Here is a 17,380-nt window from a genome sequence, read left to right as displayed (position 1 = left end):
TCCTGGAAGTTGTCCCCAGCGTCTCTCTGGAATCTCTCTTACTACTTTTTAATGAACTTCTCTTGCCAGAGCCCGGCTGCTGTCACCCTTCACATGAAGACTGAGGCTGAGCGTGGCTCACTGGTTCCTGGAATGGGGAAATGACGTCATTCAGTGCAGCCTGCTCTGCCAGCTGGCTGCCTCTGCCCCTGCCACCCAAGGAGGCTGGAGGCTCCTCACACCGGAAGGGCCCTTCTCCAGTTATCCTATTCAGTCCCCTGCCTTACGGGCAAAAGTTTGCAGGCCCAGCGCCCTCTCAAAATCTAACCCTCTGTGAAGAAGTCATCTCATGAATACTCATAAATGTGTCCAAGGAAGTGAAGGGATGGATGGTCCCTGCACTCATCTGCTCCCCTCACCGTTCAATCCCCTAACCACGGTACCCCGCGCATCTCCCATGATCCCGAACCTCCCACCCCCTACTCCCAGACATTTGTCCCTGGGTGCCTCTGTCCCATCACTGTCCCTCCCTTCTCTTCCCAAGCTCTATCAGGGCAGAGCCAGCACTGCCAGCACTTCCTGCAAATGCCTTTACCACCTGGAGGGGCTTTCCAATTATGTAAAACCAAGCAGCGTTTCAGGGCTTCCTCACTTAAGAAACTTGAAAGCATCCATACCCTGTACTCCAAGTGGCCACCCAGTCAAAGCAGGGAGAGTTCAGAAGCCCAGCTTCTCCTCAAGGGAAAGAGGCCAAGAGAGAAGGAAGTGCCTGGGCTCTAACAGGCAAGGTGGCCAGGCAGAGGCAGGTAGCACTGAGTGACCTTGAGACACTGTGCTCTTCAGAAGACCTGCAGTCCCTAGACCAGCCAGGAGCCCCGTTATATGCCTATTGCAGCCATCCTGTATGGGGTACAACCACTTGGTCCACTAGAGGCCAATGAAATGGCCGTGTGATTCTTAAGGGTCCCTTTGAGTAGAGCTTGGACCAAGGGATAAAAGCTATATGGAGACAAAAAGTGGGTTGGATGGAAGAAATATTTCTCTGACTGTCAGAAGCCAAACGGATCGCTTTGGTAGGTAGCGAGATGCCAAATGATGTGTCGGGCAGTATTCAAGAAGAGGTGGGAATAGGCTTTGTCAGGAGTTGCTGTAGAAGGAATTCAAATATAAGAGAAACATCCTGATGTTCTGGAGTCACACATGCCTGGATCAACACCTGAATTACCTTTGTAGCCCTGGTCAAGATATCTGATCCCTCTGAACCATTTTGTTCACCTCTACAATGGAATAGATAGAGCACAGCTTCACAGGACTAAAGTAAAGTATTAAGTAAGATAAAATACTGGAAAGCACCTGGCACTTAATAGATGCTCAGTGAATGTCAATCCCCTTTCCATTAAACGGGCGAGTAGGTTAGATTCCTTGAAGGTCTTTCTACCCTAGAGTATGACTCTGAAACCCTTAGTGATTGGTGAAAAGGAAGGCATCCATTTGGAAGCGGTCAGGAAGTCAGGATCGGTAGATGAGGCCAGGAGAGAGGATGCTGAGAATTCACAGGGGAACATTCAGGAAGGTCACCCCCGCCAGTTCCTTGCTTCCCTTCTGCTGACTTCCTGGAATGCAAGAGAAAAGCAGGGTTCCGGATTTAAAATCCAGCCTGCGAGGTCCCAGTTTCCCCAACTGCATGGTGAAGGAGCAGGATTGGACAGCCCCTTCCAGCCCCGAGGCTGCGATCTCAGCAGGGAGGGGCGGATATGATGCCGGCACGATGCGGGACCGCAGGGGGCACCCTGCCGCATCCCAGAGCGGGCCCTCCACCCGGACGGACCCCTTGCCCAACCCTTTGTGCAACCACAGCCGCCTCAGCTCAAGTCTTACAGTTTCTTTATTGTGCCAACGCTGCCGCCTTGGAGCTCGGATCTCTCACTTGAAACAGTCCAGTCCAGACCCCCGCCCACCCGGCCCCGAGGCCCTCGGCCTTCGCTGGGACACCGGGCCTGTAGCTCCTACCGCTCTCGACCCTTCCTCCTCCCTCCCTCTCGGGAGCTTCGGCTCAGGGCGCTCCGCCCACCAAGCTTGCTCCGCCCCCGACCCCTCCCACTCTGGGGGAGGAGGCTCTGCCCCTCGGGGTCTCCCAGGGGCGGTGCCTTCGGACACCGCCGCCTGGACGCGGGCTGGGGAGGCGCGGGCCACAGAGCGTCCCCAGCTGCGGGCAGAGAGCTCCGCACCCTCTTCCCGGCCGGGGCGCAGCCCGACGCCGCGCGTCGCGCTCACACCAGGAGGCCGTCCCTGCCCGGCAGCGTCCCCTGCGCGCAGTCGACGGGTTCGGCGCTCTTGACCTGGACGTAGACCGGGGAAGGGCCCGCTTCGCAAGCGGCGGCGGCGGTGCGGGGCGCCAGGGCCACGTCCTCGGGGCCGCCGCGGTGCGGGCGCGCGTACTTGCGGCTCGGGGAGCGGCTGACCGTCTGCGTCGGGGACCCCAGGAGCCGGGGGACGCGGCTGCGGCGCCCGCCGGTCTTGCACCCGGGCGCCACGGCGTCCTCTCTGTGGGAAACAACAGGCGGCGGGTGAGCGGGCTGCGGCGCGGTGCGGCGTGGGCACGGCCTGGGTCTGCCTCTCGCCAGCCTCTGGGCTCCCGCGCCGCCCGCCATGCGCCCCCGCCCCTCGCCTCTCGCTCAGCCTCGACCTCCTCTCCTCTCCGTCTCGTCCTGGGCCGACGACCCCGCGGCGTCCCCAGCCTGCAGACCGCTCGTGCACGTGTGTCCGGACAGCCCGCGGCCGGCGGCCCCACCTGGGCGCCTTCCAGGCCCCTCGCGTCTCCGCAGAGCCCCCGGCTTTGACCTTGGAGGCCCAGGCGGGGCTGCCTTCCCTGACCGCCTTCTAACTAACCCTGACCTTACCCCCTCTCTGCCTTCCCTTCACCTCCTGCCCCCTTCTCCATCTTTTCCTCCAGCCCTAGGGCTCTGCAGGCGTTGGCACTACTAATCTTGTTCCTTCTTATTTCTGGTTGGTGTCTAACATAAGCTGCTGGCACTACTCTTGTTATGAACTTCTTAAGCATGCCCGGAGTTCTCACCGGCGCAACACAAGGGGAACGTGAAAAAATACAGTCCCTGCCCTCCAGGAGCTTACAGTCTAGAGAGGACAGACAGGCAGACAGGTGCTAGACAGGAGGGAAAAGGAGGGCAGGGGAGCCGAGGCGCAGCTGGGCGTGGGGCGGGGAGAGGGAAGCCATGCGACGCGTGGCAGGTCGACATGCTGCAGTCCCAGCACTCTGAGGCGATGGCGGGCGGGGTGGGGGTGGGGGTCCCAGCAGGCTGGCGCGGACAGGGTTGAGGAGGGCAGGGCGCCGGTCCCCTGTGTTGGTCCCCTGTGTTGCAGCAGCACGCAGCATGCATCAGGTTTTACCTGATCTCACTAGCCAAGTCACCGCAGGCCCCGCCGCCGACCCCGCCGCTTTTGCCATAGCCGAAGGCACCGCGGGTGCCAACCCCGGCGCCCCCGCAGCAGCAGCAGATGAGCCCCCAGATGCCCACTATCAGGCACCCCAGTATGAGCAGGGAGCCCAGCACCGCGCCGACAATCATGCCGATGCGTCGGGAATCTGTGGAGAAAGGGAGAGACCAGTCAGGCTTTCTGCAGCCCAGCCATACCCGGCTGGCCAGGAGGCCCCAGGGCAGGTGACTGGGAAGGAGGGCCAGGGTCCAGCGTCTCAGGGCCCCAGAACACCCAGTGAGGACAACGGGAGAAGCTGTTATGGCTTAGGTTTGCATCTTCTCCCAGGCTTGCCAGCTGCCCTAGGCACCAATGACAATGGGAAGGCAGAGCCAGCTGGGGCTCCAAAACACAGCCCCGACCCTCCCAGCCTCGTGGCCCAGGGGCCTCTGCCACCGTATCTACCTGACACCTTCACCTCCACCACACACACGCTGTAGCCCACGTGGTTGGCCACCGTGCACTGATACAGTCCATTATCCTCATGGGAGATGTCTGTCAGCACCAGGTCGCCGTTGCTCAGACCTGAAACTGAAGTGGCATCAGAGGGCTAGAGTGAGGTGGGGGGTCCTGGGGTCTGACAGCCCCACTCCAGCCTGGGCCTCTGTGGAGGGGAGGACGGAAGGGGCAAGGTGTATGTACGCATACGCAGGTCCACTCCACCCTCCAGATGGATCACCTTCCCCCTGCTGAGACAGAGAGGCAGGAAGGACCCTTCTCCCAGCAACAGGACAGAGACACCTTGATGCACTCTGTGTTCCCTCTCTGGGCCTTCGTCTCCTCTTTTGTACAGTGAGGCCAGGGTTAGACCAGAGGAATTCTAAGGTCCCTTCCAGCTCTGGTGCTCTTGGTCAGATTATGCACACTGTCCAGCTTCCCTGCGTGCCAGCAGCTTCACGCACTTCCTCCCATTCAATCCTCACATGCCCCTGGAAGGTAGACCTGATCGTTCCCTTTTCATATGTGGTGGAACCAAGACACCGACAGGTCAAGCCACCTGCTGGAGTCTTGGCAGCCGGTCAGTGGTCCAGCCAGGATCCAGGCCCAGTTCTGTACCTCAAGCCTGTGCTTGTCCATATTAACCATACTGACCTACCACGACCCCTGCACTCCCACTTGGCGTTCTCTCCTTCCCTCAATAGTAGCTTCAGGAACAGGCCCAGAGAAAGGATCTCCCCAGGGGTTCTAGGTTTGACTGTGTGCTACTGGTGACCGAGGGAGGCCCCAGTAGGTGCCAGAGTCCCACCCATGTGCTCTTACATCCCCACTCCCAGGGCCTCCTCACCTTGATTCATGGAGCTGTGGAAGGACTCCTGGTAGGAGAGCTCAGAGTGGAAGCTGTGCTGGGAATGGTAGGACCCAGCACGGTAGGGGTGGGTGTGCCCACTGATCTTGGCCCACCTGTAGGAGAGAGGTGGGCTGCCCCCGTTGGCAAAGCACTTCAGCACCACATCGTTGCCATGTGTCATGTGGCCCTCGGTCCAGCACATGGGCACCGCCGGCCGCGCTGCAGAGAAGCAGGCAGTTGTGAGCCAGTGCCCAGCTGAGGGGCAGACCAGGTACAGGGTGGCCAAGCAGCCCTTGGCTCTGCCCTCTGGGGAAGAGGTGCCCAGAGAAGTCAGGCCATACCTTGGACAGTGACAACGACCTTCCGGCTGGCCATAGTGGTTTTCTTCACTCTGCACTCATAGGTGGCTGTGTCGGACACCTGCAGGTTCATGAGGTTGATGGAGGCGTCATACTGGCTGGGGTCTGTGGCTGCAAAGCGGACCCTCTGCTGCAGGTGGGGGAGGTTGCCATGGTTGACCCTCTTGTCCTGGTAACTAAGGAACTGTGAAGAGCAGAAGAGCACAGATCTGGTGAGGCAGGCAGAGCCAAGGAGGGCCTGTGGGCCAGTTCACCTCCCCGAACTCCTCTGAGGCTCAGTTTTCTCTGCTGAAAAATGGGAATGGCAATGCCATGGGGCAGGGGTAAGCTCAGGCGAGGAGTTTCTGGGGGCAGGGACCATGCCTCATCTTCCCTCTGGAGGGTGGGGGCAGGTGGGCCACCTGGCTGTCTTGATTTGTGACTGCAGAGCTCTCACCCCTCTTACCCCATTCCCTGAGAGGACTTGGGGAAGTTCAGTCTTGGTTTTCTCACCTGCCCTCTCTTGCTTCTGAGGGTGCTGCCCACGAAGTGTAGGGCAAGGGAAACCCTGTGCCTCGTACTCACCACATTCTCCCGATGTGAGGGGTCTGAATTGACCTGCATCCACTCAATGTCCAGTGCATTTGGACCGTAGTCCTCAGGGTCCAGGATGTAGGGGCAGCCCAGTCTCACATTATCACCTTCCGCCAGGTACAGGACCTCCTGGCCATCCCCATTGATGCGCACAGCAGACAGCAATGCTAGGGGAAGGGCAGGGCACGGGTGAGGGAGGAGACCCAGGGCTTGAGAGGTCCAGTCAGCCCCTCCCTTCACCTTTCCCTCAGCAGTGAGCCAGGGCTCCGCAGGTGGCCTGTAGGGAGAAGGGGCTGCTCTGAGTGTGTGTGTGTGCACACATGCATGCACATGCACGTGCATGAATTGGCATGTGCATGTCTGTGCATACTTACGTAAGCATGTCTGTATTCTAAGATTGTGTAAGATTGCATCTGAATACTTTTTCTATAGATAACAGTTGTTATGTGTGCTTGTATGTGTGCATGATTATATATGCATGTATTAATATGTACACAGAGGTACATTGTGTGCTTATGAATATAGATACTTGTTGTGTATGTGTACTGTAAGGATATTCATGCACATGACCAGGTAGGGTACCTGCTTATGTATTTAGACGATAGTGCATATATGTGTGTTGTGGAGGGGGGCAGGTGGAACACATAGAGTTATTAAAGGCTCTGATGGAGGAGCCTAGCCTGTTAAAAGCCACCTCCCTGGGTCAAGTGAGATACTCCTGTCTGGGGGCAGGAGGATGGACACCATGACCTCTGGAGTCCTTTCCAGCCTGAGAGCAGAACCCTGGATGGGTCTGTGTGTGACAGTGGGCGTCTGTGGCTGTATGCTTGGGTGTGGCAGTGTGTGTGCCTGTGTGTGACAGTGGGCGGCTGTGACCAAGAGCCTGCCTGTGTTTGTGTGTGATGGTGAATGATGGTGCATGCTGGGGATATGGTCACATGCATCTGTATGACAGTGTGAGCCTTGTGTGGCAACAGGTGGCACTGTGGACTTCGTGTCCTTCCCCTTGCATGAGTGTCTGGCTCAGTACAGGCCCTGCCATGCTGGCTCCAGTTGGGGCCCCTCCCGCTCCTGACAGCTCTAGCGCCACTGAGTCAGCGCTGGGTGAGAAGCTGAGATGTGGAAGCTGGGGAGTGAAAAGCTGCCCAGAAGCCCCAGGCGAGCACTGGCCCCAACTGGTTAGATGCTTAGATAGGAGAGGAATAAAAGGGTGGTGTAAGCAGGGTCCCAGTGAAGGCTGAGCTGGGCACACAGGCAGGCTCCGCCCGCCAGTCTCCTGCAGCCCTCTTATCCCCAGGCCCCTTGCCCAACCTGGCTCCCTCCCCTTCTGCATGCTCTCTTAAAAGTCAGCAAGTCTGTGGAGCCCAGCCCTGGCTCAGCAACTCATTCTGCCCTGCAACCCCTCTCTGGCTCTCTGGAGACCATATTTGCATTAGAGAGTGTTTCATGCACGAAATTACATGCTGTCACGACCCAACAAATCAGCACGTAAAACAAAAAACACTTACAGGCCTTCAGAGTGCAGATACCTAGGTAGTCCCACCCTCCTACCCACCTGGACAATGCCAGATTCAGACAGACATGCATCTGCATACAACACAGGTCCGTATTCATCCACTAGACAAACCCAGTGCACACAGTCCCCCATGTGGTCATTCAAGACCAGACATACCTGCAGAAGCTTAGCCTGGTTCTAGAGAGCCGGCAGGGCCCTTTCAACATCCCCAGCACCTCTGGCATTGCTGAATTTGCCCCTGGGAACCCCAGCTGGGCGCTCAGCCATGCCCTAATCCCACTCCTGGGTGGCCCAGGGCCCACAGGCAGGCTGGCTGCTGGGGCTCTAACGGGACCTGGTGATGCCACCTCCAGCCCCAGGCCAAGAGAACAGACTCATTCCTGAGATAAGGATCCTGATACCTTCTGCCAGATCCTAGGGCGGCACAGGGCAAGCCAGGGATGAACCAGAACTCCGCGGAGAGCAGAGGCCCCACCTAGGGAAGCATTTTTGGAAGCGACCCATAATGAGGACTGTCCCCACCCAGGGAGCTGGCCACGGAAGGTAAGTGTTCAGGAAGGAGGGATGGGTGGGAGGAAGCATGCCTCCACCCTGCACTAGGCTGAGTGTCTCCCGTGTCCCAGGCCTGGAGCCTCACCCTACCTTTCAATCTCCCTAAAAGCTCTCTCAGCCCCCTCCAAGTGTCCCATCCTTTCTGCACCACACGCCCTCTCTCCGGGGGATGTCACTGCTGCTGTCTGCTGCGGTGCTCCTGCTGTGGCCCGGAAGAGGGCTTCCAGGGCGGGGGAGAGGGGAGAGAGGCTGGGGAGGAGGAGAAAAGCCAAACTGGGGGAGAGAGCGGGGCGCGGGGTGACGGGGGAGAGGGAGGCAGTCACCACAGGCTCCCTGAGGGAGGGGGCAGAGGCGATCACCTGTCCCCCACAAAAACACCAGGGGCCACCCTCCTCTCTGGAGGGTCAGCTCACTGGTAGTAACTACTCTCAGCTTTTAAGTCTGCTGTGAATTTTCCGGCTGCTTCCAGAGCTCCTAATCCCTCCTCTGGAGGGGAAGGAGGGGAGGAAAGGGAGGGGGAAGGTGGCAGCAGAGGGTGGCGGGGTCGTCACACACGCACCACGTGGGGGTGTCCCAGGCCCCCAGAGCAGAGCTGCAGCTCCCTGAGTGATCTCTGCCAGCCCCGCTCTCAGCACGCAGAGGGTGCTGCACACAACCTGCCCCAGAAATGCAGTCCTTCACACACACTCACATTCATACACAGGCTGAAAATGCACCCTCTTCCCTCCTCACCCCACCCCCACCCCCACTTCCAGAGCTCCAGAGCTCCTCCCTCCTCCCCTGCACCCTTTCATCCTGAATCTAGACCCCAGGAGAGACTCAAAGCCATTTCCAGCTATGGGCACACAGAATGGCCCTTGCTGGGACTTGCCCCAGGCTGGGCAGGCAGCCACAACATGGGATCCTGAGCCCTGCCCTCAGGGTGTGCCCCAGTGGGGTGAGGGGGCTCTGGGAGTTGCCATCCCCACCCTCCTTGGGCCTCATCCTGGAGGGGGCACCACCCTGGGACTCTTACAGAGCTGGGACGGGGAGCAGAGGTCTCAGGCCGGGGCTAGCTGGGAACAGCCCATTCAGCCTGCACCGGCCCAGGCAGGCAGCTCCCTCCCCTCGGCTCTGCGGGCGGTGGGGAGGGCCCCCAGCTGGGAATGGCACACAGACTGACCCCAGGCTCCTCCTCAGCCCCCACCCAGCTTTGCTACCCGCCAACTCTCTGACCCCTCTCCCTGTCCCCACAGTAACTCTGGGCCAGCTGTATCCTCACGCATGTCTGTGTGCGCCCCACACAGCTCCCCAGCACCATGCAGATCCAGCAAAGACCCTCTGCCCCATAAGCACGAGCCCCAACCCTTAGGGCATGGGGCTCTCTGGGGAGTGGCCCCGTTTGGCAATTTCCAAACCCCAGAGGCAGCAGGGTGAGGGTGGGCAGCACCCTACCAGGGCAACTCAGATTGCCTTCCGTGCTCCTCTATGAGCCCTCATAGCCCCTTTCCCTGCCCATCTGGCATATTGTGGGATCCCTGCCAGATGCCCAGCCCCATACCTGGGCTCAGGCACGCGAGCAGAAGGTGGAACGCTGCTTGATCTCCCATGTCTCTAGGCTTGGCGTTTCCTCCGCCTGGACCGGGTGTCCCTGGGCCGGCGCTGTGGGGCCCGTGGTGGTGGGCGTGTGGGGACAGGTGGAGGGAGGGGAGCTGAGGGCCCAGACACTGTCCCGGGTGGCAGGAAGGCACAGTGAGTGCCTGGCTGGGCAGCAGCAGGAGTTATTTCTATCGGAGGGAGGGGGCCTGGTCCCCGCCTTGGGGAGGAGTCCCAGGAACCCTAATTATCAGGGTGACAGAGTGGCCTACCCAGGCATCACCCAGCCTTCACCCAAGCTCTTCCCTATCCCAAGAGTGGCGCAGGGCGGCCAGTGGGACTTGTAATTAGGCACCTGTTAAACTTCTACTTCCTCCTGGCCCCAACCTCAGGGTGACAACAGGCGCCCCATTTGGCGTCCATGGACCCCCCTCACCACTCATTTGTTGCCTCCTTCCCCGGAAAAAATGGGAACGAAAAAGGAGGTGCCAGGCCTGGGGAGGGAGGGTGGCTAGAGCCTGGCACGGGGGTCTGACCCCCACCCCCACCCCACCCAGGCCAGGTCTGTGGGGAGGGGCATCAGGGAAGGGGACCCGGGAATGCCCGGCATCTTCTCCCTGAGGCTTCCCCCTTCAAAGGGAATCAGGCCTCCTGAGCTAAAACAGGGAGGGAGGGGGGGTGCCTGGGTCCAGGGTCCTACCCTGGCTGCGCCCTCTAGAACTGTGCTCCCGTCCCTGGGGGTAGGGGAGCCCCTGGGGCCCAGGGGTGTTATGGGGGATCCAGCCCCCACCTCCCACACTGACCGCAATCCAGTTCCATGAGGCCTGAGAGGAGGCGAGCCGGGGTGCGTGGAGGGGGCAGGTGGGAGGGTGGGGAGGGTGAGGCGCTGCTGAAGTTCCAGGAGGGCCAGGGGAGGTGATGTGCCTGCGGGAGCGGCTGCCTGCTCAGGGATGTGCTGGCCTGTCTGTGCGCACCTCTGCTTGGGGATCGTTTGGGGTCTGGGCACAGGAAGGGAGGCCAAGGACCCTCATAACTGCACATTGGAGGGTTGGAACAGCACAGTTCTGGAAAGGCTGGAGCTGGGGTGCGGAGGCTCCTGGCAGGCAGAGGAAGAAAGTGGAGAGCCAGCCCTTGCTGGCTGGCCCAGGGGGCCCCAGAACAGGCTGAGGGCCTTCCCTGGACTCCAGGTCCACCGCACACCTGCTCCAGGTGGCGGTCAGGTCATGAGTGGCCCTGTTCAACACCCTCAAAGGAGTCAAGAGCCCTCCCCCACCCCTTCCAGGGGCACAGAAAGGGCACCTGGGGAGGGTTCAGGGGCTCGGAGGGTGCTGCCAGGGCCCACCCCTCCAGGAAACATACAACAGAAAATAAGGAAACACAAGGAGTCCACGCATCCCTGCATTCCGGCCCACACCCCCCACACGCCCCACACCCCCAACAATAATAGGGTGCTCTGGGACCCACCAGATGTACACAGTGAATATCCTTATTTCCTCATTTATTTGGAGGTTTATGGCATTGTCCTGCACACTGTGGAGGGCAGGGATCATTGTCCCCAGTTTATATACGGGGACACAGAGGCCAGGGAAAACATGAGGATCTGGCGTAGGTGATGCTGCTGGGGGACTAGACGGGGGACACCCAGGCACCCTGACTCTCAATCCAGAGTGGTCCAAGAAAGGGCTTGGTGACCCTGTGCATTACTAGACCTACCCAAGGGGAAAAATAGAAGGTGAGTGACAGGTGGGGGGAATAGGTGGGACTGGAAAAGAAAGGAGTGAGGTGGTGGTTCCATCAAAATGAAGTGCATCGGGTCATGGATTCTACCTACTGTTAGAGTAGGACTGAAGGGTGGGGCCAGTTAATTGGAATGATGAATGAGGTCGAGGTCAGATTTGAGCTCAGGATGGGAATTAAGGTTGAGATTGGGGCTAGACAATAGCTAGAACTGAGGCTAGGGTTAGTTAGTGGCACGGATCCCCGTTATGACAGGGACTAGGGTTTTAGCTCATTTACAGCCATACTTGGGAACGCAGTTAGAGCAAACCCAAGGCTGGGCTGAGATTGATTTAGGATTGGGGAGATGCATCTGGGTTAGAGCTCAGCTTGGGGTTCAAGTTAGAATAGACTGTGGTCTCAGGGTTAGAACAGGGGTCAAAGTTATGTGGGAAGGGGGACTCATGGAAATAAAAAATGAAGTTTCATTTGTGATTTAGAAAGACTTCAGCTCCCATCTGCTAAATACAATTTGGCTAGAATTTCAGCCCATCACTCCGGTAGACCAACGGCATCTGTTGACTGGGGGTTCCCAAAATTTGGGAGAGAATTCCAGGTATGCATAAGTCCATCTAAAGGGTATGAAGCAAGCAAATCCCAGCACACATGTGACCTCTGAAGTCCTGCTCCACACCCTAAGCTTGCTGCCCGGTCAAGCTCCCAGAAGACCATTTGGGGAAGGGATGCAGGAAACTATTAGCAATGAGTAGGGCTCTGACACCAAACTGAACTAGAAGATGGGGTCCATCAGAGGCAGTTTTCCTGGGGGAGAGGGTCCCTGGTTTTGCAGTCTAGGAGATGGGAACTGGGGAAGACCCAGGGCCTACATGTTCTTAGAACAGTCACTTTTGAGGGCTCCACGCAGGGGCCCCTCAAAACCTCAAAAGGCAGGGGGCACACTGTTGCTCTCCTTTGACACACTGTGGGCTCAGTGCCACCTTCTTGCCATCTGAGGCCCATAGAAAAAGCTATCAGCCTTCCTGCCTTGTGCCCTGAGCCCTGAAGGTTTTGTTTGTGGGGGAGGAGGTGGGGTGAGGGCAATAGGGTATCTTCTTAGTTTTCATAGCACAGGCCCAGCCAGCGGCCCCGGTGCTCTGGGACCGGCCCCAGCCCATTTCCCTCTGGGCTCACCCTCAGTAGGGAAAGAGGACCCACCCTTGGGAGCCCCCCACCCCGATTCCTCCCTCTCTCTTTTCCCCACTCAGTTTCCACCCCACATATTCCACTTCCCCACCTCCTTCCTTATCAGGTCCCATAAAGGTCAGGACAGATCTAGGAGACTATTGGGGTCCCTCTGTACCCCCATAGAGAAAGAGTTTGGGAGTGACTGATTAGTAAAGGGACAGAGAAACACCCATGGCATCCGAATGGCCCATCCAGTGGTTCAGAGAGAGACAGAGAGGAAGAGGGCCAGGGCTGTGATCTGGGACCCAACACACCAGTGTCCAGAAGTGCCCCTTGTTTTTCCCGGAGAAATCCACGGTTCTCCAGGGAGAGCGGCCCCTCTCTTGTGCACATCTCCCAGTTTGGGTTGTATTTGCTTCTGTACTAGGACAGAAACAGAAGCTCACAGACAGACTTGGAAGGGAGTGAACAGACACAGAGGAGGAGGAGAGAGATGAGACAAGGACCTGGAGAAGCCCAGGGACGCCTCGGAGGTGAGGTGCAGCCCATGCCCAGGAGTCTTGGGGAAGGACAGGCAGAGGCCCACCTCCTCGTCCTCTGAAGTGCCCTTCCCAGGGACTCCACCCAACCGCTGTAGGCCTGACCTCATCAGCTTGGGCCTTTGTTTGGCTGGCTCCAAGCCCCCATGTAGACCCGGGCAGCGGGCAGCAGGCCCCAGGGGTGACTGTGCAGAGAGAACCTCCGAGGAGGGGGCCGAGCGAGCTCACAGGACACGCTTACGGAGAGCCAGGGAGCAGCAGCCACCACTGCTGTCTCTCCTCCAGCTCTCAGAGGAGACACGGTGTTGGAGGGCTGCCAGGAGAGGCTGCGGCTGGACCAGAGAGACGGGCTTGGAGGTGGTATGGGTGGAGTGACTGGAGAATGCCGGGCTCAGACGAGGATGGGTCAGGTTAGCTATGGCGAGAAGGGTGAGACCCCCGCGTTGAGGTTCAGTTTCAAGAACAGGGTTGGGGTTTGGGGACTGAGGCCTGGGTCAGGGATGACGTGCAAGAGCTGACACGTGCTACCAGGGCCTCCCTGAGCCCCCGCTCAGGCCTCCCAGCCTCCTTGATTCCAGCTGGTCCACCTCAGAAGAAGGGGGACCCAAGGGGAGAGCCTGGATATGCCCAAATCTCCCCCACCAAGTGGCACCCTGGGTCATAGGAGCAAAGAGCACTGGAACGGACCCCATCACGGAAGGAGCGATCCGATCGGCAAAGCACCATGGCAGAGACTGGGTGATCAAGTGTTACAAGTTGGACCATTATCAAGGGAACAGTAGGAGAAAGAAGAATTCGCTCTTAAAGAGTGAGTTCCCAATGATAAGCCTGAGGAAGAATTAAGGGACCCTGAAGATAAAAGGTCCCATCGCCTTTCCCCTGTTCCCTGCAGAAACTTCCCCCACTCAGCCAGTGGGCCGGGCCTCTCGCAGGGCCCTGGGAAGCTGGGATCAGTGAAACTGTCAACCCTTTTGGGGCGCCCGGTCAGGTCTGGGAGTGATGAGCTACGGCCCTGTGTGGCAAGGCTCCCAGCCCAGGCGAAATGACGTTCACACACCGATGCGAAGGACGAGGCATAATGTGGGGGGAGCCAGGCCTTGTGGAGCAGCCAGTCTGTGCGTGTGTGGAGAGACCGTGTGATCAAGTGATCAGGATGTCCAGTGAGACGCTGACCTTTGAATTTACAGAAATAAAATTTGCCTTTGGTTCTGTCATCTGAATTCCTCAGAGAACCCGTCAGTCCCCAGGGCGGCCCCAGGCCTGCCTTGCCTGCCTGGCATTGACAGGAAGGTATGTGTCTGCTTCAGAGCCTCCCCACCAAGCCTCACTGAGTCCCGACCAGCCCCTCCTCTGCTCTCCGTGTTTGTTTCTGTTGCCTGGACACTGGGGAAGAGGAAGGAGCCATGGAAGGCTGGTGCCAGCGTGGGCGGGGCTCAGCAAGGCCAAGAGGACAGTGGGAGTGTTCGCTGGCAGGAGGGCAGCATGCCCAGCCCAAGGGGTAAGGTAAAAGGTTCCCACTCCCCTCCACAGCCTCCCCCAGCAACCCCTGCCAAGTGCTCGAGTGCTCGGAGGAGCCCTGTGTTTCCAGAACTTCAGGCCCCTCCCCACGCAGGGCAGGCTGCGCAGAAGCTGGGCTAGGAGATATCTGAAGGCGCATCATGTAAAAACAGCCTGGGCTTGTTGCCCCAAAGAGCAGAACTAGGGCCCCACTGTGGATGCGCAGGAAGAGATGAGGAACTTCGTGTGCGTTGGGGTTGACCTGAGATGGGCTGGGGTGCCTCCTGCATGCCCTGCCTCTCGTGGTGTGCAGGCCCACACTGCCCGACCATTTGATTAGAGTTTGCAAAGCAGATTCAAGCATTGGAGGGTCTTTGAGGTCCCTTGCAGCCTTGAGATTCTATGATCTGGGGTTCACCCCCACTAGCTCCGGGACACTCTTTCCCCAGGGCCATGCAGAGAAGCTCATTAGCTCTGGGGAGTTTCTCCGGCTCCCCACTCCCACCTACCTACCCCCCTTAACTCCTTTTTCCAGGAGTCTTCCAAGAAAGTCACCACAAATCTTAACCCAGTTCTTACCCCAGCCTCAAAGTCATCAAAGAGCATTGAGGGGATGGCTACCCCTCTCCCAAGGCGAGGTGGAGAACGCAGGAAGCAACGCAGAGCGGGCCTCACCCGGAGAATATCCCAGCTGGGAGGGTGTGTGCCGTGGGAACCAGGACAGAGGAGGGGCTGAGCCATTTAAAGCCAAGCAAACCAAGAATAACTTAGAGCCTGGGACTCTAGATCCCTGTGATGTTGGAAATGAGTTTCTTCCAAGTAACCATGGCAGCATCCTAGGATGGGGACAAGACCTCTGGTCTGCAGTGAGCCTCCCCTAGACTCCCTCTCTGCAGAAGGTGCAGTCAGGAGAGATGAGAGTGATGAACCCCAAGGCCTCCACGCCCAGACTTCTCATCTGAAACTCTAGCGTCTCCCCTCCACTGTCACCTAAACAGCTGCCAAGCCTTCTCACCCCAAAAGCCCTGTTTGGCTTTGAACTCTCTGAGCCCCTTTCATCCAAACTTAATCAAAGTGCTTTTACAGAGACCAATGAATGCCCAATGATGGCCCAAGTCACACCTGGGGATGCTGAGTCTTTCAGGGCCCCTGGAGGACATCCCAGTGCTCCACTGACTCAGCGACAGCCTGGCTCAGCTGCTGAGTCAAGCCCAGCTGGAGCTGCTCCTGCCGCAGGTGCAAGGGCTCTGAGACCACCTCCAAGCCACAGTGGCGTGTGATGCCGGCACCCGGCCCATGTGAGCAGGTAGGGTGTGGAGCCCAGCCAGGAACAGGGGTACGCGTGTCCAAAGGCAGCTGCCTGCAGACTTGATTCCATGCTGGAGATGGAGCCCAACCACTGGATTTCCCAGACTGCACCAGCCCAACATGATGCTGCAGGGATGGGAAGACCCAAGGAGCAGAGGAAAGAGGGCTAGGAAGTCAGTCATACAAGAAAGTCAGTAGCTTGGGCACTTTTTTTTTTTTGCAAGCTTCTAACATCTTTACATCAACAAAGATAATGCAGCAAACGGCACTGTTCTCCCCTTTGCAGCTTCCCAGACAGCCCTGAGCTGACTCCTTGGCCTGAAGAGGCGCACGGGGCTCATTTCCACCCCTGAGCACTGGGGGGAACGCTGAAGCAGTCCCTAGGAGAAAGCACCGCCCACCCGAAGGTCCGGCGTCTGGCAACAAGCCTGAGGCTGGCTGTTCCTGAGCTTGCGGGCTCAGAAGGTCCTCAAAAATATTCCGGTTTTCTTTTCTTGGTGTCCAGGCCCTGCCTCCACCCTCCACCCTGGGCTCACATGGTCCCCTGCTGGCTCCGCCACCACTAGCATTCAGCCTGACCTCACCAGCCCCCGCCTAACCCCAGGGACCTTCTCCCTGTAATTATCCCCTCTGCTATTCTGATTGAGAGGGGTGGCAGGTTTTTAAAGATGCCTAGAAGTAGCCGGCTGGCCTCAGATGCCAGCTGCCTGTCTGGCTGTCAGAAGTGTCCCACTTCTAGGAACGAGGTTCCTGCTCGTGTGAGTCAGGCCAGTACTGAAGACGGAGGAAGCCTATTTAGGGGTTCTCAGGAATCTTGACAGAAGAAATCAAACCTCTCTTGCGCTTCAGGGGCCAACTCCAAGAATTCCTGGAGGAGGTTACTCCAAGGGCAGAAGTCCAAGACGCTCGTGCAAACCATCTTCACCTATCAGAGGTGCCCATCTCCAAGGCCAAACCTTTACTCTTGTAACCTCTTCCTGCCCACCCCCACCATGTCCGGGCCATGTAGAGATGTCTCGCTTTCAGACCTTGGGATCTGCCAGGCCCCACAGACCTGCAATTGCACCTGAACTAGTTCTGCTGAAGTTTCAGCCTTGCCTTCAACCTGTGAACTTGGCCCATGTTTCTCTACATGGGCATGGAACCCCCTTTCTTCTTGACCTGCATTCCAGGGAGGCGCATGCCCCCAGCCCTGAGATGGATGATGTAGGTAGGGAACTAGGCAAACTCCAGGCGCCCTGGGCTCTTTCCGGCCTCCCTGAAACAGGGAAGGGCTGGCTCCTTGGTCCCTGCAAGGATGCTGTGCCATAGACGATGCTCAGAGAGAATCTACACAAGTAAGCCAGCCGCAGGAAGGTGCCAGAATCCTCAGTAGCACTGCCATGTCTTCTTTCCCACCCGAGGCCAAGTTCCACATCTTTCTGAGACCTTGAAAGAGGAAGGTATTGGCTTCCCTAGGTAGTGGGGGACACTGAGGGTGCTGAGAGGGAGGGTGAGAAAACCTCTTCCCCAAGCAGTGATGGGGCCAGGGGGTAGGAAAGTCTTCTGCAGTGGGGAAGGTGGAGAAGGCACCTCGGGGAGGCTGCGGATGCCCTGAGGGGAGGAAGCCCAGGAAGCAGCTTGCCTACTCTCCCTGAGCCTATAAAAAGAGGACTCTTGCCTGAGGCCCTTGTAACCTGGCGTTGTAAACTCCCAGGACGCCCCAGCAGCTGTCTTCTGCCTCCTCACAGTGCAAGACCTGTTGAGGAACTGGGCTCTGGATGTGAGGAAGGGAGCATGGGGGCTGAGGAATGGGACA

The 17,380-nt window shown here is 58.4% G+C and overlaps 1 protein-coding gene and 1 long non-coding RNA gene across 8 annotated transcripts; one reads left to right on the top strand and one right to left on the bottom strand.

Moving 5' to 3' along the window:
- Positions 1 to 14,963, bottom strand: VSIG8 (V-set and immunoglobulin domain containing 8). Of its 4 annotated transcripts, XM_073221505.1 has the most exons (9): positions 9,303 to 9,861; positions 5,686 to 5,861; positions 5,104 to 5,305; positions 4,760 to 4,981; positions 3,880 to 4,005; positions 3,388 to 3,583; positions 1,858 to 2,523; positions 1,333 to 1,592; positions 1 to 127 (listed from the first exon to the last, which is right to left on the bottom strand). In XM_073221505.1, exons 1-7 carry the CDS (start codon positions 9,349 to 9,351, stop codon positions 2,250 to 2,252), a joined length of 1,245 nt encoding a protein of 414 aa, XP_073077606.1. In that variant the 5' UTR covers positions 9,352 to 9,861; the 3' UTR covers positions 1 to 127; positions 1,333 to 1,592; positions 1,858 to 2,249. The 4 variants fall into 4 exon arrangements, with proteins under 4 accessions (XP_073077606.1, XP_036879936.1, XP_036879934.1 ...); XM_037024041.2 differs by lacking the exon at positions 9,303 to 9,861 and adding an exon at positions 14,854 to 14,963 and having other exon boundaries at positions 1 to 1,592; XM_037024039.2 differs by having other exon boundaries at positions 1 to 1,592.
- Positions 5,909 to 13,985, top strand: LOC140846080 (uncharacterized). 4 transcript variants are annotated; one of them, XR_012124969.1, is made up of 5 exons: positions 5,913 to 7,753; positions 11,554 to 11,669; positions 12,666 to 12,771; positions 13,063 to 13,585; positions 13,670 to 13,985. It is a non-coding gene; the product is annotated as an uncharacterized lncRNA (long non-coding RNA). The 4 variants fall into 4 exon arrangements; XR_012124967.1 differs by having other exon boundaries at positions 5,909 to 7,753; positions 13,063 to 13,985; XR_012124968.1 differs by having other exon boundaries at positions 5,911 to 7,753; positions 13,442 to 13,985.
- Positions 14,964 to 17,380: the final 2,417 nt, after the last annotated feature.

Source organism: Manis javanica, chromosome 14 (assembly GCF_040802235.1).
Source record: "Manis javanica isolate MJ-LG chromosome 14, MJ_LKY, whole genome shotgun sequence".
Taxonomy (NCBI): domain Eukaryota; kingdom Metazoa; phylum Chordata; class Mammalia; order Pholidota; family Manidae; genus Manis; species Manis javanica.
Note: the sequence above shows the minus strand (reverse complement) of the source record. Positions and strands in the feature narration are given on the sequence as shown.

Excerpts from the sequence above, each read along its gene's own strand:
- VSIG8 (XM_037024039.2), bottom strand. The coding sequence starts at position 9,351 with ATGGGAGATCAAGCAGCGTTCCACCTTCTGCTCGCGTGCCTGAGCCCA. Across the intron at positions 5,862-9,302 it reads GCTCGCGTGCCTGAGCCCAG|CATTGCTGTCTGCTGTGCGC; the intron begins GTATGGGGCTGG and ends CCCTTCCCCTAG. Across the intron at positions 4,982-5,103 it reads GGTCGTTGTCACTGTCCAAG|CGCGGCCGGCGGTGCCCATG; the intron begins GTATGGCCTGAC and ends GCTTCTCTGCAG.